Raw genomic sequence first — 22,798 nt, 5'->3', positions numbered from 1 at the left:
CGATTATCGCACTATTACATTATTGTTATATTGTTTCTTTCTTGTAGATATTTTACTGTTTTCTTATTAATAGTTATGCGTTCTTCATTGTTTTTTTTTCTTCTTTTGCTTAGATTTGATGCACTTGAGCCAAGGGTCTTTTGGAAACAGTCTATCTACCTCCACGACTTAGTGGTAAGGTTTACGTACACTCTACCACATTCATACCCGGCCACTTGGTGGAATTTCACTAGGTATATTATTTTTGTAAATATTATCCAAAAGTAAAAAAAATGATGCACAAAACATTATGTATTAGCAAAGTTTAAAAAATAATCGCACCCCTTGACCCATGATATAGACAATCTACCCTAATGCAAGCACTATAAGTAGTTAATTCCACGGCTCAAATTTGTGAATTATGTCACACAAAAATAATTTTATCATTGCTCCAAAGCTCCTCTTCATATTGTCGAAATTAGAATACTTATACTTCTTCATCCTTCAATTATAGATAAATTTTTATTTTAATTCTTATAATATAATATTTAGCTAAACTCATTTAACCTTTAATTAATTAACAAGTATATTTTTATTTTAAAAGATCAGGTATTTTCAAAAATGCAATTTCCTTAAATAAAATGTTTGATTTGATGTTATCTTTTTCCTTAAATAAATGGAAAGAATAGCAGACAACCCAATCCAAAGGCCCAAACAGTCAGACCAGCCTATCCAATCCACATCCTGACTTTGTTCAGAAACATTGCATAAATTTCCTTTAAAATGATAACCCAGACTTACTTACAATTTGAACTTAATTTTTTTTTTATAAAAAAAAACAGTTTGGTTCATTAAGGCTCTTGTTATGCGCGGTGCGAAGAAGAACCGGACAACATAAATCTATTGAACATAAACTTACCTTGCATTTTTGCAAGATGAGACCGGACCACTAGGATCTATTGTACACAGATTTACCCTACATTTCTACAAGAGCGTGTTCCCACAGCTGGAGCTCATGGCTTCCTAATTATATGATAGCTTAACCAATTATGCCAAGATTCCCCTTCGATATAGTATATAATTTTTTTGACATTTATGAGCCATTTATCATGTTAAATTTGTCTATTGGACTATGTGTATACATGTACTCTAGTGTGATATTTTTTAAACTATAAGAATAATTGGAGATTTATTGTAAGATGAATATCCTTTTACCAATCCTATTTGATTCTTTTAAATAGCTTACCAGTTGGAGCCAAGAGACATCTTCAAGTATGAACTTTTCTTTTATTACGATGATATCTGAGTCAACTTGTGCGCACCTGGACTTATTCCACTAAGTACCTACTTCAAGTATCTGGATTTTGTCGATAAAATAGAGAGATCTACAAAACCATCGATTCTATTTTAGGACCACGAGGAGTAGCAACCGACAAGTTATCAATCAATCAACTATACCTCAATTTCAGAACAGTCAGGGAGGAGTGACAAGTTAGAAAGCACAATATTTCATTATTAAGATACTTTCTAAGTTTCAGGTTTCCATGTAGTGTTCCCTGTTATCACTCAATTCTTATGTAAAATGCATCTGCAAACTAGTTACAGAAAGCTAAAACAGCTTGATCAACTGTCAATAATTGGTTATTTCTGATAAAAACCTAACATTCGTTTCCCGTTTGCTAAGAAACATAATTTATACAGTGAATATACGATAACACAGCTCCATCACCAATAATAAGTTAAGAAGTGTACCTATGAAATGTAACCTTCTTTTCTCCCCTTCAGGAAGAGAATAATTGAACAAATTTGTAAGATTGGAAGACTGGTGTAGTAAGAACTCTACTTCTGGATAAGTTGATTGTTTTGCATCAGATGGTTGACACTCAATTTGCACCAATATGAACAGCCATGTCAAGACCAACATGTTTGTTTTCACCCGATTCAGGTATGGACTCTCCGACATGTTTGTTTCCACCCAATTCAGGTTTCGACTCTCCGGCATGTTTGTTTCCACCTGATTCAGTTTTGGACTCTCCAACATGTTTGTTTTCACCCGATTCGGCTTTGGACTCTTTGACATGTTTGTTTTCACTTGCTTCAGTTTTGGACTCTCTGATATGTTTGGTTTCACCTGATTCAGTTTTGGACTCTACGACATGTTTCTTTTCACCTGATTCAATTCTGGAATCTTCACGTATGTCTGCTGTACCGGCATCAGGTGCCACTGAAATTTGGCTTATAGCCCTAGAAGTTGGGAAATCATGGACATGCTGTCCTTCATATGTTGTAATGACTAATTTTGGATCATGGGATGCCCTCTCCACGTGCTTCTTCACAGGGCAACCAGCAACTGAGCATCTGTAGTAACTCCTACAGATGGAGAAGTTGGCATTAGAGAAAGAAAAAGCATTTCAGAGAGGGTTGAAAGCTGACAGACATGTTACCAAGATAAGAAACAAGTAATCAAAGCAACACACAAAGTGAAAACCTCACATGGACTACAAAATATAAAAAATTATTTCACTAGGTATGTTGTTATTGATAATGGATTGTATTAGGCATAACACATAAACATGCCCTTTAACTTGGCCTCAACTAACATTTATGCCCTCTAACTTTGGATGTCCATAAGTAGGCACTAAAACTTGTATAAAAGTGAACAAATAGACACATTCGACCTACGTGGCGTCCTACATGGAAAATTTGTGTCCTACATGTATTATGCTACGTAGAACACATGTGTCTACTTGTATAATTTTATACGAGATTAAGTGCCTACTTGTGCACATTCAAAGTTGAAGGGCATAGATGTCAGTTGATGCCAAGTTAAAGGGCATATTTATGTATTATGTCATTGTATCAATACACTTCTGTAGTGTTGAAGAGTCCAACATCAGATTAAAAAAGGAATGGGCGGTCTCCCTAGATGGCCTAAGATCCATTTCTTTACAAGTAGATATGGCCTAAGATAATTTCTTTAAAGTAGATAGGCTGAATGTAAAATTTTAACAACTATAGCAATTGTTTGCAAAATATGATCCATTTAGCAATCGCTCATGTACTATAATCACGCTTATAGAAAACAAGCATAGTTCATACTTGACAGGAACAGAAACTATTTGACTCATGCCTGACAACTGTTGGATTCTCTTTGCACCTTACCAATCCAAACAAAGGAGTAAGGAAAAACATGGTATACAATTATACATAACTGACTGCAGAAATCATAATTTGCTGGATTACAATTAGACGAGTACAAATGCGCAGAACTTCATTTTAAATCCATCTTTCCAGATTATCAATAATTGCAAGAAATGGAAGTGAACCAAAAAAAAAGGTCTTTTTTCCACCATTAGTCTAGTTTCTAAATTTTACTATCAGTGACAACATTATACGTATCAAGAGACTACTATGTAACAGCACTGCAGCAGAATATACTGAGGATCAAAAAACAGAGAGTGAGGAATTATAACACCTGATATTCAAAAGTGCTGATAAAAGGAATTTTCAGGCATGGGCATACCAAATTTGTGCATATATGTTTTAAGAATTAATTATATGTACCTCGGATTTGGATTGCCTTTGACAATTTTTTGCCCATATTTGCGCCAGCGCTGACCATCGTTGATTATATCTACTTCGCTCATGGTCTGAACAATGTGCCGTGGTTCACTATGGGACTTAATAGGTGGAGTATCATCCGTAGCTACTGTGTCCTTTTTTCTGTTCCAAAACAATTACACAACTATTAATTTTAAAAGAGCATCTAGACCTGAAACATCAAAGACGAACACAGCTTGGTCTTCAACATACTGTTTTTTTGAGTCTGGACCATCACCCTTATCGACCTCATTTTCCAATTTATGACGCTTCAAAGGCGTAATCTTCACACTATCACAAGCTGATACAATGTCCAACGCAAGCGGGGCTTCTGATGGCTTACTAGGTTCACATGTTTCTCGGGGCGTAGAAGATTTCTCACCTTCAGCTGATAAATGTCACTTATAAAATTAGTAAAGAAAGTAGGTCAAAGAAACTCATAATTTACTCAGCAATCTTGGGTACCTTCTAATGCAGTGATAATTGGAATGTCTGGTCGTTTCATTTGCAAAGGGAGTACATACTCGGGGGACATCTGGGGAACACTTAGAGTTTCCGGATGTTCATGCTTCCCAATATAGTGGATATCTGTAATATGCCCGTCATGTGATCTCTCCACTTGCTTTTTTGCTAGACAATTAGGGAATGTGCACTTGTAATAACTCCGAGTAAACTCATTTCCTTTCACAAGCTTCTGACCATATTTTCGCCAGTTATATCCATCTTCTGATGGTTTTTCAGGTGCTTTGAGGAGAGTCGTTCCTTGATCAGACGTCAACCCATGGGCACTAGTGTCAGGATTCCGCCTTGGTTGCAACTTATCCAAAGCTTTCTCACGCTTTATGGTATAACTTACTCGTTGTAGATCAGATTGTGATACAAAAACCTCCATGTTCGAACTTTGCATTTGATCTGAAGAATCTGAAGCCTTAACAGATAACACGGAAACCACTTTGTCTTTTACACTAGATTCTGATCCACATGATTTTGCATCTGAGTCCTTTGGTAAACTAGAAAGTTGACTAGATCCAGATGCATCAGCCTCACTCTTAACACCCTGTTGCTTCTGCACATATTCTGACTGGTTCTCTTGTACTCTAGAAAGAGAAATAGCTTCTTGATTGGATTGTGACACATTAATCCCTTTATCACATTGACTCAGCCTCTTCTGCAGTTCACCAGAAACAACATCGGCTTTTAACTCTAATTTGCTGGTTGCAGAGTCAGGGTCCGGCTTCTGCTCTAAATTCTCGGAGAAAACTTCATCCGTCGCCTCTTCTTTAGGGGTACCCATTATCCTGTGCAAAGACGGTCTTTGAATCATGAGTACCAAATTATACACACTTTTGGCAGGAAAATAAAGTACAAGTATATGGGCTTACAAATTCATATTCCAGTTATCATGCTGTGCATTTTTTTTTTAAAAAAGTAATTAGCAGGAATATAGAAGCTGTGATTTAACAGTTCAACAGTTATTGAATTTGGATCTATTTGAACATGAAGAATAAATAGTTCCAAGGACCTGAGAACAGAAAAACATAGAAGTTCATGGGAAAGGAAGCATTCTGTTGACAGTACTGACCGACAAGTTGCTCAGACTTGGGTGCGGATACCAACATGGATGCGGATCTGAGGGTAGGATTCGGCAACATCTAAATTTTAATATACGGGGGTACAGATCCAGGTTTGGATACTCGTGCTAGGATTCGGTTAAAAAAAATCAAAATTATAAAAGTGGAGCTATAATGACATTCTAATGTTTGAGAGATATTCTCTGGAAAATTTATATATTGTAGAATTCAATCTCCAAGATGCGCATTAAAAAAACATATTTTAATACTCAAAAAATCAACATGCTAATAATTAATTTAGAAATTATTCCTCTTTTTTATGAAATAGAAACATCTATAAATAGCAAACATTGACCAAGAGGAAAGCTTAAAAAAAAGATTGAAGGTATGCCATTTCTCACGTCTTAAATCTGTTTTATCTTTTATTTTGAGAAATCAAAATCTCAATTTTCCCCCAAAATTTGTCCTATCCTAAGTGGGTTAACCGAATCCCGTATCCGCACCCGTGTTGTGTCGACACGGGTTCGGCAGCAAAAATGAAGAGTCTGCAAAACTGGGAAGTAAACTACTGAAAAGGAAAGAAGAGAAAGCTACCTTCATTTTGCAATCTACAAACTACACATGTTTCATTATCTGAACTTTTCTTCTAGTATATTTCTCATTACAGGAGAAAATACCTTACTTAAGCGCAATGACAATGCATATCTGTATTTCTTTAATCATTACAACCACGAATACTGTAAACGATGCCCTAAACTTTCCTTTCTCTACACATTTCTTCACCTAGAAAGGAGGAATACAATTGGAAAAATAGTTAACATGTCATGCAAAATAGTAGTTTCTTTCTCGCTCTCTTTTCATAAGTCCAAAGCGATTTTTGTATTATATCTTAGCTAGGATTTATGTGTAGAAAGGAACAGCAGTAATAATTTACAACTGCTTTCTGGTGATAGTACTGACATTTGTAGACGTACAATTTATGATATTGTCGAATATTTCCCATCGCTGTACACAAACCAAAACAGTGGTCAATTCTAGATCAATGAATGTGAAGAGCTGAACTATTCCCACTTGATAAGTGAAGCCACGAGGAAGTGCAAAAGAGAGAAAAGAAAAGAAAACGGATAAAATAGGGTGGTATGACCATCTAAGCTGTTGTTGTGCAGTTGGAACTTACTATATAAGTAGGTATCCTAAAGGTTATAGAAAGTCGATACAGAACGCCATTTTCAGAAGTTATAACCATGAAAAACTGTGTTATTATATGACGTGACATGACATGTCAGAAATGGGATAGGTGTCATTGACAAGATAACTTAACTCTACGCTGCTTCTTTTGGAAATGACGAGAAAAAGGACTTGGAAATCTAGGAATTTTCCTACATGGGGCCATGAACACGGCGAACCAATCAAATTTCATGATCACGCGAGGCAACATGGACTCTTAAGCAAATTTTGGGACACCTTGTCAGAATTCCTCTTTAGCAATGACTACATACGTTTTTATGAAGAAAAACTGGGATTTCACCACAAAATCCTTATGTTCAACACCTTCCTGCTACAGTCTTACCAACAACTCAAAAGTGTAAAAATCAATCAGAAGGGTGAAATATTAGCACCATAAACATAGCAAATTTAAAAGAGAGCGACATCACGTACTCATTAAAGCACAAGTCTTTAATTAGCATGAGCTCTAGAACATAATGAAATTCCACAACACTCCAAAAAACGTTAGAAGTCCAGAAACAGTAGCATAAGAATCGAAAATCAAACTGAACTACGAAAAAAAACCATCAACTCAAAACCCCAAATTCACAAAATAATAATCCCTAGAATGTAACGAAATTCTACCACACTCGAGAAACCATTAGAAACCCAAAAACAGTAGCACACAGAAAACAAAAGAATTGAAAGCCAAACTGGACAAAAACCAATCAGGAATCTTATCAGCTCAATTGATTGGCTACCTAAACTTTCCCCTTGTTGATGAAAGTTTGATTCCTCACCTTGTAACCCCCTCCCCCATTTCCGTTTCCGTTTCCCTTTCCCCTTCCCCTTCCCCTACCTCCAAAAAAAAAAACCTAGACAAAAACCCATCAATTCAAGTCTCCAAATTCACAAGATGATAATCCCTAGAATGTAACGAAATTCTACAACACTCTAGAAAACATTAGAAACCCCAGATACAGTAACACAAAAAGCAAAGAATCGAAAGCCATACTGAACAAAACCCCAAATTCACAATATAATTAGCTCTAGAACATATCTCAATTCTACAAAACTCTAAAAAGAAACATCAGAAACCCAGAAACAGCAAACAAAAACAAAGCAAAAGAATTAATTTTTCGTAAAACCCATCAATTCTAAACCCCAAATTCACAACATAATTAGCTCTACAACATATCACAATTCTACAAAACTCTAAAAAAAACATCAGAAACCCAGAAACAGCAGTACAAAAACAAAGCAAAAGAATCATTTTTTCATAAAACCCATCAATTCAAAAAACCCAAATTCACAATATAATTAGCTCTACAACACATCACAATTCTACAAAACTCAAAAAAAAAAAACATCAGAAACCCAGAAACAGTAGTTCAAAAACAAAGCAAAAGAATCAATTTTTCATAAAACCCATCAATTCAAAACCCCATATTCACAACAAAAAATAAGCTCTACAACACAACAACATTCTACAACACTCAATAAACCATCAGACAAAAAAAAACTGAAAAATCACAAAATAATTAATAATCCGTACCTTCTTCTTCTTCCTGCTTAATTTTGCCCCAATTTTCACCTGGGGTTTCTTGATTCTTTCTTATCAACCAACAGAGAAACTCAAAAAAGGGTAGCTGTTCATTGACTTGGACCAAGTACTACTACTACCTACACAGCTAACCAAAAATCAAAAACCAAAAAAAAAAAAAAAACTACTAATACAAAAGTATTAGTACTAGTAATCAAGAATCTAAATTTACTTGTTCAACTTTTGGATTAGAGTGAACTCAGCCGTTGGATTTGCTTAACAAACTTTTTCGAAGGGGCCATTGAAATTGGTAAAGATTGCTTTTTTATGATTTATGTGAAAGGGGAACTATTATTTCCTAAATGGTTTTTCCTACTAAAGACACGTGTTGGATGGTGATTGGTATAAATTATAGTCAAAAATATTTTTTTATAAAATTGGTTTTTGACTTTTTCCTTAATTACTATTTCATTTTTGACTTCTTCTTTATTTTACAATTTACAGTAATGGTGTTTTAATGTATATTGGTTGTAGTCAACTTTAATTAGGTTGGGATTATAACATAGTTATTATTATTTTACTTGTTTATACGTCTCTTAATGAATTATGTGTTTTGAGTATCACATTCTTAGTTATTTAGGAGTCGTTTGTTAGTTGGTTAGATTTATGTTGGTATTCGTAATATATGGATTAGTTATGAGGGAATTTATGTAGTATTTTCTGCAGAGTTTAGTTATCATGTACTATTAGTTATTCCATTTTACCTTAAAGGTAAAATAATACTTAAATTCTCTCATAACTTAAAGTATATGTTTGTTTATGCGAATTTCCAAATGGCAAATCTAATATCGTATTGTTTTTATGTATGAATAGATTTCCTTCTAACCAGCTATTAAAGGTAACATTACTTATGGGCGATTTGATATTTGCATAACACACCTCCTATCCAAATCAGCAACCAAATGATCGATTAGAATGTTAATATTTAGTAAATTTATTCTCTCTATAAATAACTATTTGTGCGTCTTATTTATCGAACATAGTTAGTTAAGATCTAAAGCAATTAATTGTAGTCATAGTAACAATGAACGTGAAAGCAATCACAATATTGAAGTATGTGTATGTAATTTCACTTAAAATTTTCTATGATAATTAAGTGATCTCAAAAACACCTTTTAAACAATGGAACATCTGGGTGGCCCAGTGGTTTGAGCTAGGGACTTCCATGTTGGAGGTCTCAAGTTCGCAACCCCTTGCCAGCGAAAGCAAGGGATTTGTCTTCTGGGTCGAGCTCGTCGCACCAGGCTTGCCTAGTGTGGGTTACCTCTCCTATGTGGTTTGCGAGCTATTGCATAGGAGCGGGGGTTTTACCCTGTGCGCACCCAAAGGGTAGCGGCTGCGGGTTTCCCTTGTCATAAAAAAAAAACAATGGAGCATCTATTTATAAGAACAAAGCAAACATTTTAGCTTAAATATTGTAATTACCTTATACAAAACTTTTTGATTCATCATGCTATCGTCCTTAATTTACATATAACTATATAGATCTTAGTAAAAAAAAATTGATTTAGACGCACATGGTATAGATATTTCATTAAAATCTTGCACCAAAATGGTGTTGGTTAAACTATACTAGTGTAGGGAAAATGAAAAAGTCATATTCCATTAGCTCCTAGGTAGTTCGGATTTTCTAAAAGATGTTGTCAGATCCTTCAAAAATGCGATATCCTCGGAGGATCTAACATGCACCTAACAAAATATCCTTTGGCAAATGGCCTGAAAACTGTTTTGCACCCATTGCCAGCCTAACCAAGTTATCCAGATATGCAATTTCTATAGGAATGGAATCAGAAAGTTTGTTGTCACGGAGATTCAATGTTTGCAAGTTTCTCAACGGTTAGCATAAAGGTATAGACGTTTGGTAAGTTAATTCATCTATAGTTATTGGAATCGGACCAGAAAGATTGTTTGTGTGGAAGCTTCAATGCTCGAATGACTTCATAAGAATAGAACAATTTTGCACTAAGCAAGTTACCTATTTTCGCGAAGGATATGGCCTGTTAACTGGTTTTTCTTAAGACAAGCTTCAACAAGATTGGCGAGTTTTCCTGTTTCTACATGAATGGAACCATATAAGTGGTTGTCCGAGATGCAGAGGGTCTTGAGCATAGTTAGTGAGCCAATTTGTGGTGAGAGTGTGCCTGAAATCTGGTTAGTCGACAAGTGAAGATAGATAAGAATAGTGAGTTTGCTTCATAAGTTGCAACAGACTAAATGAAACACTGAACGACGTTTTATATTGTACAGAGCAAATAACATCTTAACATTGATAATTGAAACAAACTGAACACATGGAAATATATATATATATGTATACACACACACAAGCCAGAAGTGTTACTAAGCAACTAGTGGTTTCTCTGTAACTAGTTCAACCTCCATTTGATGAGATTCGAGGACCTTTTTCACGGATACCATGATGGATTTTCCATTGACATAGTGTTGTCGACAGACAGGCAAGTACATATTAGCACCACCTATAAGCTCCTTCTGCATTTCATCGGTTTTTCTCAAGGTAAAAAATGCGCGTTTGCCACATAATTCACATCTTGCTGTTAACTTTGTAACTGTATCTGCAATTGGAATAATATCAAGGACTGAGCCAAATTTCCTCCTGTAACAAGCAAGCGCGAATTGTCATTAGAATAGTATTTGTGCTAATTATGACACTCCAAATATAATGATGGAAATAAATGAGTGGTTAAATTCAACAAATACCTCAAGTAATCACCGTCTAGGCCAGCAACAATTACAATCTTCCCATCAATATCAGCAGCATTGCAGCAGAAATCATAAAGGTCTTCGAAAAACTGAGCTTCATCAATGCCAATCACATCAACCTGCTAACGAATAGATTCAATGAGGAACAAAATCATAGCGAACCAGAAATGGAGTGCAAAACAATGAAAAACAAGAATTACATCTACATTATTAGTATCTTCATCGTAAGCTAGACAAGGTTGTTCTTTCATAACGTCAATAGATCTGATCCAAGAGATTCGCCTTGTCTATAAGCTCAACTCTTCCCCTTCCCACTGGATTTTTTTGTCTATGGCAAATCCTGACACTTGGTGACTCAAATGCACGACTTTACGGTTATAGGTGGAGAGTCCTCGCTACTAGGCTAAAGGACAAACAAACTACGAATAAAAGACTCGACATATCTAATATAAACCTTTAGTTTCTCCCCATCACATAAAAGAGTGAAGGGAAGGAAACCCCATACTCAAAGAATTTAATTTCTAAGTGATGTAAGAAAGTAGACCCTTTCATTTTTACATCAAGGATTTTCCAAATTGATCGACATGGTTGCAACCACAAAAGAATCTGATTACTCATACTCAGTCAAATACATTTTCAAGACTTAAAACGGAAAATAACACAAAGGGAGCCTTGGAACAATGCAAGTTACTATAATTCATCCTTGCTTACGTATTACATACACTTTTCACAAATTTTATGAATGGAAAGTTGTCTACAAGTTCGAGCTGTGAAATCTTGCATCACGGTAGGTTGCCTACATTACACCCCCTTTAGAGTGCATGCCTTCCTCATAACCTATGTAAACGCAAGATGTTTTGTGCACCGGATTGCCTTAAATTGAAAATAACACACTAGATCTTCTAGGAACACAAGTCTAGAATATCAAGAATAGGTACTAAGTCTTAGTTCTTGATGTGGAGGTCAAGGAATAGAGTAGAACATTAGTAGGTAGTTAAGTGTCATCGAGTCCCTTTATCAGTAACACTATTATTACTCTCCTACTATCATATTTTTCAATTTTAGTATTACATGTTATTTTCATTGTTTCAGTTATCGTATTATTTGCTTTTGCTACTTCTTTTTTTTCTTAATTGCTTCCGGCATTACTTCTTTGATACGGCATTTGCTTTACATACAGGTAAAGCACAAGGAGAGAAGAAAAGGACTGCACCTTTTCATATGCATCTGGACCAAATCTATGTTTGAAAGATGATAGATCAGGCAATGACCAACATGGAAATTTCATCCCATCATGTGTCACCACTGCATCTACTGCATACCTCGTATCTTTGTTTGACTTGATCATCACCACATTTCTAGTTGAAGAATCCAAGTTATATCACAAAAACAAGTATGGAAAGCAATCATCCAAATTTAACATAGAAACTACTTCAACTTTTAACAGATCAACGTTCAAAACGTCAAACGTCTACAACAATATCAATTGTCCTATAGAGATTGACACATTAAAAGCTTAACATTCCACAATAGTAATACTACAACATAAAATTGGAACATAAAGAGCAAAAAGTTTCCTTTTTTAAAAAAAAGAAGGTATATACACTTAAACAGAATCAAACAGCTTAAAACTACTACTGGTACTATTACAACACTCCAATTCTAAACAAGTAACTGAAACCAGCTTTATGAACACTCACACCATGGTTGTTGACTTGTTGTGTGACCGATGCATCTGAACCCAATATTTTCTAACCAAATCATATATCTATATGTAAAAATATACTAAATTGCAACAAATAATAGCTCTAATCCCACAATTTTTTTAAAAATATAATAGGTTCAATACTTGAAATATTAAACATTGAAATCATAGAGCTTAAATCCTGAATCCACCGCTAGCCCCACTAACACACCAACCCAAGTTACTCCATCTAAACTCATCCCATAAAGAATGGATCTTTTTTATATTTAAAACCACGAGATCCAAAAGTCTATCATTGTTTCTTAAACTACGTATCCAATCAAACTACCGTACTTAAATTGGAACAAATAGAATATCTTCTAAAGCGTATAAAAAATTGGTACCTGCCCAGTTTGGATTCAGAATTGACGCGGCGAAGAAGAGCAGTAGTTTTACCGGCAAACATAGGGCCAAAAATTACATGGATTTCGCCGGAAGGAAGATGATTATGACCTCTTTGATCTGATCCATTGGATACAGAAACTGTGTTTTTCAGGGATGAAGAACAAAACGACATGGCGAAGATTGGTTAACAAAAAATAAAGCTGAGATTGTAGATATGTGAAAGATGAAGATGAAGAATGGATTTCAAGTTTTATATATAAAAGGGGTTTGGTTTTGAATTTTGAATTTTTGGGAGGAAAGAGTCAAAAGGCATATGAATTTTTGTTTTTTTTTTTAAATTTGGAGGGAGAATTGATAAATATTCGACTTTTTCGATGGGGTCGTTTGGTTGGAGGGATTAGGTGATTTATTCGGGAAAAGAATTTGAGATTAAATTTATCTCATATTTGATGGAAAGTATTACTTAGTTAGCACTTAGGGCTCCTTTACTTAGGAAATAAGTTATTTCGGGATTAATCATTCCGAATTATTTATCTCATGATTGTTATCCACTTTCAATATAACTACAACATACCTAGTGAAATCTCACTAAGTGGAATATGGGGAGGATGGTGTGTACGAAAACCTTACCATTACCTTGTAGAGGTAAATATGTTGTTTATGAAAGACCCTCAACTCAATTGCTTCAACTCAAGTGACGGAAGAAGACAATATAGTAGTTAATAAGAAGAGCATTGTCATCCACTTTTAATGTGGGATAAAGATAAACACTATAATCCTAGAAATTTTGGGATAAGTTATTATGTAATTTTATCCAACCAAACTTGTGATAAGCTCATCCTAAATTAAATTCGTAATCAGTTGTTGGAAAATATATATCGAAGACACAATTTATATGAAGAAGAACACTAAGATGAAAGTTTGATAATATGAATAAAGAACACAAAATTGAAGGCATGAAACACATGTAAGACGCTTTCCTAAAACGATATTTGCTTTCTTTCCTCCACGAGATTACTATGGGATTATATGCAAATATTTTTAGTGGATATGACGAGCCTATGAATTTTTGCACTAAGCAAATAATGAAAAAATCCTATTAGAAAGCAAGAACTTGAAGACTTGATCCTTTGGAGAAGAAAAGATTTATGTTGAGAATGTTGTAAAGAAATGTATTATCTAAAAAAGTTATTTGTGAATCTCCAGTAGTTGAATTTGAATAAAATTGTGGTAACCGTAAAATGAAAAGACACATCCTTTCATTTAAAAGACGCCAACTAAAAAAAATGAAAAGAGACACTCTTTCATTCAAAAGACACCTCTTTGTTGAAGAAAAAACTTATATTAATAATTTAATTTAAACAAAATTCCAACATTAGTTATTCCTGATCTGTCATACCGAATGAGCCCTTAGTATTTCACATAAGATCTTATTTTCCAATCTTTATAGTATTTCTATTGTTTTGTTTGTTAGGTACTTCTTGTTAGTTTGTTATTATTTTTTCTTCATTCGTGTTTTGATTACTCCTTTTTTGAGTTGAGGATTTATCAAACATTCTTTACACACCACAAAAATAAAGTTAAGGTCTTAATATATTCTATTCTCTCCAAAACTATTTTATGTGTTTAAATTAGGTATGTTATAGTTATTACATTTAATCAAAGGTATTTGCTAGAATTGATATTAAATTCAAAATTATAATCTGCATAACTTATTTCATACCGAAGAAGCCATTTTATTGTGGTTTCATGGTTATAATCATGTCATCTCCTAGTTTCAAACCAAATGATCCCTAAGGATAGTTTGGTGGATGACATTGGAATAATTAGTCATAAAATTATGAATAAAATAATATAGTGTTTAATTGATCACCATAAAAAGAAACTATGATATATTAATTAATTAATATTTTATCTAAATTTTGTATTTACAATTTGCTTTATTATAGACAAGTCATGTATATTCATATGTTGATAAAATGAATAACTTCAATCATTTGGCATTCAAATCTAAATGTAATATTCTAATATTTAAATTAAAATGTGTATTTCTTGTATATTTGTAATGAAAAAGCCGCAAAGGTTGTTTTCACTAGGTCAAGGAATTTTATCTTGACTTTATTGGTCCCAATGACACATTTGATTAATATTTAATAAATTTTTGTGATTGAAAATTATTACTTATACTTAAAATGCTATTTCAATAAGTTTTTCTACTTTTTTTTTTTAATTTTAATTGAGTTGTTTTTATTCTTCTATGTGTATTATTATTTGTTGGGTTATTTATTTTGTATCTTGCTAATTAGGTGTCATTTTTTTTTTCTCACCATCCTATTTTGATAACTTTTCTTTTGAGTCGAGGTTCTATCGAAAAACAATCCTTCTATCCTACAAAGATAAAATTTGAATACTCGTGCCCTCTTCAAATTCACTTATGGAATTACACTACATTATTGTTATTGTTGTTCTTCTTTTTTATTTAACCATCTAGTTTTAGAACTCAGTCCAATCATCCACATTTCTTTATGGCATAATGCATAAGCATGTTCTCTAACTTGACCTCAATTGACATCTACATTCCCTAACTTTGGGTATGCACAAGTAGAAACTTAAACTTATATAAAATTGAACAAATAGACACATTTGTCTTACGTGGCTTCCTGCATGCCAATTTTGTGTCATATGTGGCATCCTTCATGTATTATGTCATGTAGAACGTGTGTGTCTACTTGTTAAATTTTATACAAATTTAAGTGTCTACATCTTAAGTTTTAAGACATAGATGTCAGCCAAAACCAAGTTAAATGTCATATTTATGTATTATGTTTTTCTTTAGCAAAAATAAAAAAAACAAAGATATCCCATTGGTAAGAAAATCGTCTACATCATATGTTAACATCAAATCAATGATTGCATGACATATATTTGAATACAAACAATTATCACTTAATTTTGGTCAATTAATGTATATTTTTGTTCATCAAATTAATAAACTACAATAAATTAAATTAATTTGATATAAACATCTGATACAAATATGTATTTATCATAGTCCATAATTCATCCATCCATCTACCTTTCTTGATGGTCAAGTAACTAATTTCAAATTGAGGTTGAAATAATACACATAAAATTTCAATTATAAATTATTTGCAAATTGAACTTAGCTCAAAGTTTTTATTACAATAAAAATAATAATATTTTTTTCCCTTTATTAGATTTGGTCCATTTTTCTTTTTGGTCCACAATGAAAAGTTTCTTTTATTATTCACAACCCCTTCATCAATCAAAACATCACAAACCAAAACCAAGAAAAACTTCAAAACTCAAAACAAATTCTCTTCTCTCATTTTCCTTCTACATTACATCAAATTTTCTCGCAAAAAGTATATATATAAGGAAGGAGATTGGAGGACAAGCAAAACCAAATCCTTTAGATCAAATCACACCAAAATTTTCTCTCTCATTACCACTTATATTCTCCTTTCTTCTTGTTCTTAGCAAAAAAAAGATTGAAAAAAATTAAGCTAAAAAAAGAAAAAAATCTAATTTAATCATCAAAATCAAAACTTTTTAAAAGGGTTGAATCAATCTGTTATTGTTATCATAGTGTGTACAAAATCTTGAAGAAAAAAAATAAAATCTTGAAAAAAGAACAGTGGGAACAGAAAAGTAAAGAGGGCTAATATAGAGGAGGAAGAACATCGCCCTCGGTTCTAGTTACTGTGCCTCCTCTGTAGATCTTGATTTGGGTGATTTCTCATATGGGTATTGTTGAAAATATAGATTCTTGATTTGGGTATTTGTTAATTTATTTTTTTATGAAAAAAGTTTTGATGAAATCATTTTTCATTGTTGGATTGTTTTGATCCGTTTAGTTTGATTGAATCTGATAATTATTGGATCAGTTACAGATTGTTGTGTGTCTCTGAAGCTCTTCATTGTACGTCACAGTAAAAAGGTATGTTCTTTACTGTTTTGGCTGTTGTTTCCTTAATCTGTATATCATTTTTGTTAAGTAATGGATGTGGAATTTAATGTTGTATTTTGGATTTACTTTGAGGTGTCTCATTTTCTGCAAAATGGGTTTGTTCTTATGATGATGTAGTAAGAATGCTTTGTCATTTCTTTTTTTTTTTGAGCTGAGGTCCTTCTTAGGTAGGGGTAAGGTGTGCGTGCACACTAACCTCCACAGACCCGACTGGTGGTTATGTTGTTGTTGTTGGGTTGTTCTATGAACAAATGGTATTTGGTTTTAAAATCTTTAATTTTTTTTTGGGCTTGAAGTTGCCTAATGTTGAATGGAAAGTTTGGAACTGAGTATTTCATGACTATTGATTTTGGTATTGTAGGAAAATGCAAGTTGATCTTGGTAAGTTATTCGTTGGTGGGATTTCATGGGACACAGACGATGAGCGTCTAAAGGAGTATTTTAGTACTTATGGGGAGGTTGTAGAAGCTGTAATTATGAAGGATAGGACTACTGGCCGTGCTCGTGGTTTCGGTTTTGTGGTCTTTGCTGATCCTGCTGCTGCTGAGAGGGTAGTTAAGGAGAAACACAACATTGATGGCAGGATGGTAAGATCTTTAAGTTTGCTAAATTCTTCACAATTTGGTTTTATTTTATTAGAACACAGCTTAGCATCACAGTGTTACGAAGATATAACCAAAATGATGTAATATTTAACCAAATGCTCTGGGCCTTCATGGTATCGTTGATGTTCTCAAGCAATGCTGATTGTTAATCTTACTTTTATAGCATTTTGTCATCAAACTTTTCTGGTCTTCTACTTTGATCTGAGTTTTGAGTGCCAGAAGTTCACAACTTTAGATCTATAGTTACTTCATTTACCCGAGATTCCTTACAATCCTCATTTTACAGGTAGAAGCAAAGAGGGCAGTTCCACGGGATGACCAGAGCACGACAAGTAGAAGCAGTCCTAGTATTCATGGTTCTCCTAGTCCTGGTCCAGGACGTACAAGAAAGATTTTTGTTGGTGGTTTAGCATCCACTGTCACTGAGACTGCCTTTAAGCAGTATTTTGAGCAATTTGGAACAATCACAGATGCAGTAGTTATGTATGATCATAACACTCAAAGGCCTAGAGGATTTGGATTCATCACTTATGATTCAGAGGATGCAGTGGATAAAGTCTTGCTCAAGTCTTACCATGAGCTGAATGATAAAATGGTTGAGGTCAAGCGTGCTGTCCCCAAAGAGTTATCCCCAGGTCCTAGCCAAAGCCCACTTGGTCGGTACAGCTATGGATTAAATAGGATGAATAATTTCCTTGATGGGTATGCACAGGGATACTCTCCAAATACAGCTGGAGGATATGGAGTCGGTATGGATGGTAGATTTAGCCCCATCACTGGGGGTAGGAGTGTCTTTACTCCATTTGGTTCTGGTTATGGTATGGGTCTTAACTTTGAACCAGCCCTGAGCCCTGGATATGGGGGTAGTGCAAATGTTAACAGTAGTTTAAGCTATGGTCGGGGACTGAATCCATGTTATAGCTCAAGCAGACTTGGTGGTGGCATTGGGTTTGACGGAGGAAGTGGAGGAGGAAACACTTCTTTCTTGAACTCAGCAAATCGCAATTTATGGGGTGATGGAGGACTGCACCATGGGACGAACTCGACAAGCTCTAGCAATTTTTTAGTATCTGGAAGTGGAAACATTGGAGGAGGAAACTTTAGCAACAGTGGAGTTTGGGGTTCATCAATTTCCTCTCAAGGCGGAGGAAATGTTTCTAGCAAAAATGGAAATCTTGGATATGTGAATGGTGACGGCATATATGGGTTGGCAGGAAGCCATGGCAGAAACGTCACAAAACGTGGAGCCGCTATGTCATCAGGATCCAGGGGTAGTTATGATGGGGGCGCTTTTGCTGATTTCTATGGTAGTGGTTTGGGATATGATGATCACACTTGGCGTCCTTCAAATTCTGAGCAGGATACAACCGGTTCTCTTGGTTATGGACTAGGCAATGTACCTTCTGACATGTCACCTCAAAATTCTTCAGGTTATGTTGGTAGTTATGGAGTTGGCAACAGACAACCAAACAGAGGTACGCTTCTCATGGTTAAGCTGTTGTCTTGTGTTATTCTTATCATCTTGAACAAGTATAACTCTCATAAGATCATATGATTTAAGCTCCTAGCTATCTGCATCAACGTTAAGTTCTTTGCGTAGAGTAAGATTGTGCTTAAACTTCACCTTTAGTCTCTTTACTTTCCATAGACGGAAGAGAGCGTATGTTACTGTCAAGTTATCCCATCATCTCTTTGGCAATTTCCATTTATTTGGCTAAATTTTATTGATTGTTGGTTGTACCCTTATTGTTTTAGAATTCTAGCTATTCTCGTCTTTCTCAATGCATATCTGGCAGCCAAAAGTTACTAATTTTAGGACTTGGTGTTTATAAAATTGGGTTCTCAACACGGTTAACTTTAACACTGTTTATTTGATAATTTGGTTTTTTACTTCTTTCCTGGAACTTAAGACTATGGTTCTTTATCTGTCCTAATTCTAATTGCTAGATGAGTATAATCTCCACGTGCGTCAAAAGATAGGGGTTTTTTTGGATCAGAATATTAGTGAATACTCTATTCTTTGAGTTGAGTTGTATGTAGTCATTGATGGTCTGGAAGTGATGCTTATGGTCTAAAGTATTTATTTTGATAGTTTACTTTATCCAGTTAACTGTTCCTACAAAAAGAGGGCCAAATAATTAATGTACATTACTATCTATACAAATGATATAGCATGTGGGATCGAAGACCTAAAAAGATAATTTATTTTGTTGAGCATGGTAAAATAGAGTCCAAAAACTTGAAATCAATTTGTGCTATTTACATGGAACATGAAATATTGATAAACTATTTTTTTCATGGGAAAAATAGAGGAATGTTTTTTGAACTTGTTTTGGTTTGATCATAATATCTTATATTTCATTTAAGTTTGTTTAATGAAGAAACTTCGCCATGATTTTGTATACGTTCTCTAACTCCGACGGATCAGAAGTCCTTGATATCTGTTGCACCAACTCTTGTTGGAGTAGGGACTATAATTGATGACTTAAAAACAGCCCTCACATTACCGTATAGATAGAGTTGATTCATGCATTCCATAACATCTCTTCTCACTGTTTCAATTGAAAAAATGCAATAACTGAAACTTAACCATAAGCTTGTTGGGGTCTGCTACATGAATTCTCACTATCTAGTTTGCTCCATTTAGATGTGTCTCACTCCAATATTCAATATATTAGGTTCTTTAACCCTAAAAGTTCTCTTCATTGTCTACTGGCATACAATTTCTTCAACAAGAAAAGAACTCGTGGCAGATATTGGAGTAATGGTAGCGTACCAGTTAGAGTGGGTCTTCATCTCAACTAGTTGTATCACCTATATGGATCATATTCTACTTTTTGCCAAGTCTGCATGAACTCCAAGAGATTTTAGGTCTTTCAACACTTCTTTGTCATTTTAGGTGTACTTTGTCCCTTTTAAACACTTTTAACGATCATGGTTTCACACTTACAAACCATGATGGAGGTCTACATTAGAACATGACTATACCATTTTAAACAACCTTCTCTTATTTTAATCTTGTATGATTGCACATCTAACCTATCTCTTGCATTTCTGCGACACCCATATTGTGGATATGTTGGATTTAGAGGTCCAATATGTACTCACCATTGATAGGTATCATTCTATTGCATAACACTCTGCTATTACTTCTCCATTTACCATTCTTTTTTAGTTTTTTATTATATCTTCATCTATCATGCGGTTCGCATGAAACATTGAGCCTAGGTATCTGAATTGTCCGCATTTAAGCACTGCAAACTAATCTCACTTCAATTCAACTCTTGTATGCTGGAGGATAACACATATTTCACTGTGACATCGTTTGGAACAATTTCTCACTTCTTGTTACATGTCCTTATATACCCTCTAAAGCTCATCCTCCTTGATGCTAACTTCTTGGAAATTGTTCCTGCTGTTGGAAATAAGGACTGTATCATTGGGAACTCCTAATCCACCTGCAACACCATTTATTCCTATAAATCCAGCCTCTCTTTAGAGCCTAATGAAGGCCAACCTGTCCACTAACTTCCCTGCCTGCTATGTGTAATCTTATTGATCAACACTTCTGCTTGGGAACCTTCAAGACAAATGATAGATGATCTCTACCTTTTGTTGCCGCTTTTACAACTGCTCTTTGAGACCAGTCCTTTGGGCCCCTTATATTTCATGTCAATGCTTTTTTATTGTAGATTGGGAGGTTGTTGCAATTATGGGTTGGCATCTCTTTCTCGGATTCCATTAGCTCTCCCCACCCCTACCTTCATTTACTGAGGATATTAGATTGCCTTAGTTCCAACCGGTTCACTAAAAATCACATAAAATTGTAACCAAATTAGCCAAAGGCCTGAGAATCCTTTGGACCCTTTCATGCTTCTATTTCTGGCGCCTGACCCTTTATTGGTTCTCACCTAGTTCTGCTCATACAGTGTAGCAAACATGTTTGGTAGGTTATGAGACTGAAAGGTGGTCCACTTTTATCTCACTGGACTTTCCGACCTTGAAAATGGTCGGGTAGCCTTCATGGTTTGTTGTCTCCTCCTCTACTGGTTGCAAGCACCGACTTTGAAAGAATCTTTGTGCTCTGAAATGAGACACCTTTTATTTATCAGAAAATCCTAGTTCATGTCTTAGTACTCTTTCGTAGATGAAATTGTTCTTTTGTGCTTATGCTATGGGAATTTTGACAAAGCTTTTCGAAGGACAACATTGAGCATGATTGTGATTTCTGAAATGTTCGAAAAACATATCATCTCGAGTTTCCTTACATAATTTTCATGCAGTCCTTGTCTACTGGGAACCTCAGTGCTCTTTTACGGCAACTTGACCAGGAAATATATTTGTGTGGCATGCGCTTCGACCAAATAGTTTTATCCGTGTACTCTTAGCTTGTTTTATTACACATGATATTTTCCTTAAATTTCCTTCCTATCCTCTCTTCTCATAGATGTATGTACATTTGCAGTTCTTCGAGTTGTGATATCAGATAATGCTATGTTTTAATCTAATGTTTTCTATTGATGCAGGAATGGACGGCTAGGAGAATGTCTCGAACCAAGGCTGTTATAGTAGGCGAGATTTTTTTCCGTCTAAGTTGAATCATGAATTTTGAATATTTCCACAAATTATATAAAGCTTGAGAAGTTATAAAAGAGTTGGACTTCCTTTTGTATGGCACTTGGAATGCCTGCCTTTTGAAGGTCTAGAGATAGAACTTTGCAAGACACTTTGTTTTAAAAGGATATTTTTTTGAGTTATGTTTTAGAAATTTCCTCTTTTTTTCCCCTTCAAGTGAGGTGTAAAATCAAATTGCAGCTGCAGCAATACATACAAAGGAAATAGACAGTTTTTTTTTGCACAAAATTTTTATATTCCATGTTTTTGCTGTAAATGCGTTGAATGTTATGTAATGCTTTCTCTATTATTTGCTATGTCTTCTTTACTTCTGTATGTTCTTTTTCTTACTGCTCTGATATGCGATACTTGATCTTAGGGTCTTTTGGAATTGACTTTTCTACCTCCACGAGGAAGGAGTAAGATTTGCGTACATTCTACTTTTCATTTGATTGTATGAGAGTTTGGTTTAGTATGAATTGTGAATATTGAATATATATTTAGACTGCTTTTTTTGGTATCTTTATGTTAAAAGTTGAAGAAGTTGCATTAGGGAAGTTATTGTTCTTTTGAGTTTAAATTTTAAATATTGAGAGCTTATGCTATATGTTTCTTTATCAGGATTTTTTTTTTGCTAGTATTATCTTATTCTTATTTTATAACTATTTCATTTAACTTTGATCATCTACGCTATTCTGTTAGTATTTCTCTTTCTCTATTATTTTCATCCTTTTCCTCTTCTTTCACCTCCTCTCGAGGCAAGGGTCTATTAGTAACAACCTTTTACTCCCTCAAGGATAGGGGTAAGTCTACATATAC

At 34.4% G+C, this 22,798-nt stretch overlaps 4 protein-coding genes across 5 annotated transcripts in view; 1 reads left to right on the top strand and 3 right to left on the bottom strand.

Annotated features, from left to right (window-relative positions):
* Positions 1-22,798, bottom strand: part of LOC125823752 (uncharacterized) — a 297,644-nt gene that overhangs the window by 188,009 nt on the left and 86,837 nt on the right. The gene's annotated exons all lie outside the window — the stretch shown is intronic.
* Positions 1,590-8,202, bottom strand: LOC125823723 (WRKY transcription factor 1-like). 2 transcript variants are annotated; one of them, XM_049503097.1, is made up of 6 exons: positions 8,132-8,170; positions 7,912-8,047; positions 4,045-4,877; positions 3,793-3,967; positions 3,544-3,702; positions 1,590-2,349 (listed from the first exon to the last, which is right to left on the bottom strand). In XM_049503097.1, exons 3-6 carry the CDS (start codon positions 4,871-4,873, stop codon positions 1,863-1,865), a joined length of 1,650 nt encoding a protein of 549 aa, XP_049359054.1. In that variant the 5' UTR covers positions 4,874-4,877; positions 7,912-8,047; positions 8,132-8,170; the 3' UTR covers positions 1,590-1,862. The 2 variants fall into 2 exon arrangements, with proteins under 2 accessions (XP_049359054.1, XP_049359053.1); XM_049503096.1 differs by having other exon boundaries at positions 7,912-8,202.
* On the bottom strand, positions 10,300-12,941 carry LOC125823570 (thymidine kinase-like). Its single transcript, XM_049502928.1, has 4 exons — positions 12,769-12,941; positions 11,894-12,038; positions 10,678-10,799; positions 10,300-10,573 (listed from the first exon to the last, which is right to left on the bottom strand). The coding sequence occupies exons 1-4, from the start codon at positions 12,939-12,941 to the stop codon at positions 10,300-10,302; spliced, it is 714 nt and encodes a 237-aa protein (XP_049358885.1).
* LOC125823730 (heterogeneous nuclear ribonucleoprotein 1-like) lies at positions 16,165-22,289 on the top strand. Its single transcript, XM_049503106.1, has 4 exons — positions 16,165-16,730; positions 17,122-17,347; positions 17,652-18,840; positions 21,892-22,289. The coding sequence occupies exons 2-4, from the start codon at positions 17,126-17,128 to the stop codon at positions 21,903-21,905; spliced, it is 1,425 nt and encodes a 474-aa protein (XP_049359063.1). The 5' UTR covers positions 16,165-16,730; positions 17,122-17,125; the 3' UTR covers positions 21,906-22,289.

Source organism: Solanum verrucosum, unplaced genomic scaffold, assembly GCF_900185275.1.
Source record: "Solanum verrucosum unplaced genomic scaffold, falcon-dt-bn FXZP01000093.1, whole genome shotgun sequence".
Classification (NCBI taxonomy): Eukaryota; Viridiplantae; Streptophyta; class Magnoliopsida; order Solanales; family Solanaceae; genus Solanum; species Solanum verrucosum.
This window is presented reverse-complemented; position numbering and strand designations above follow the sequence as displayed.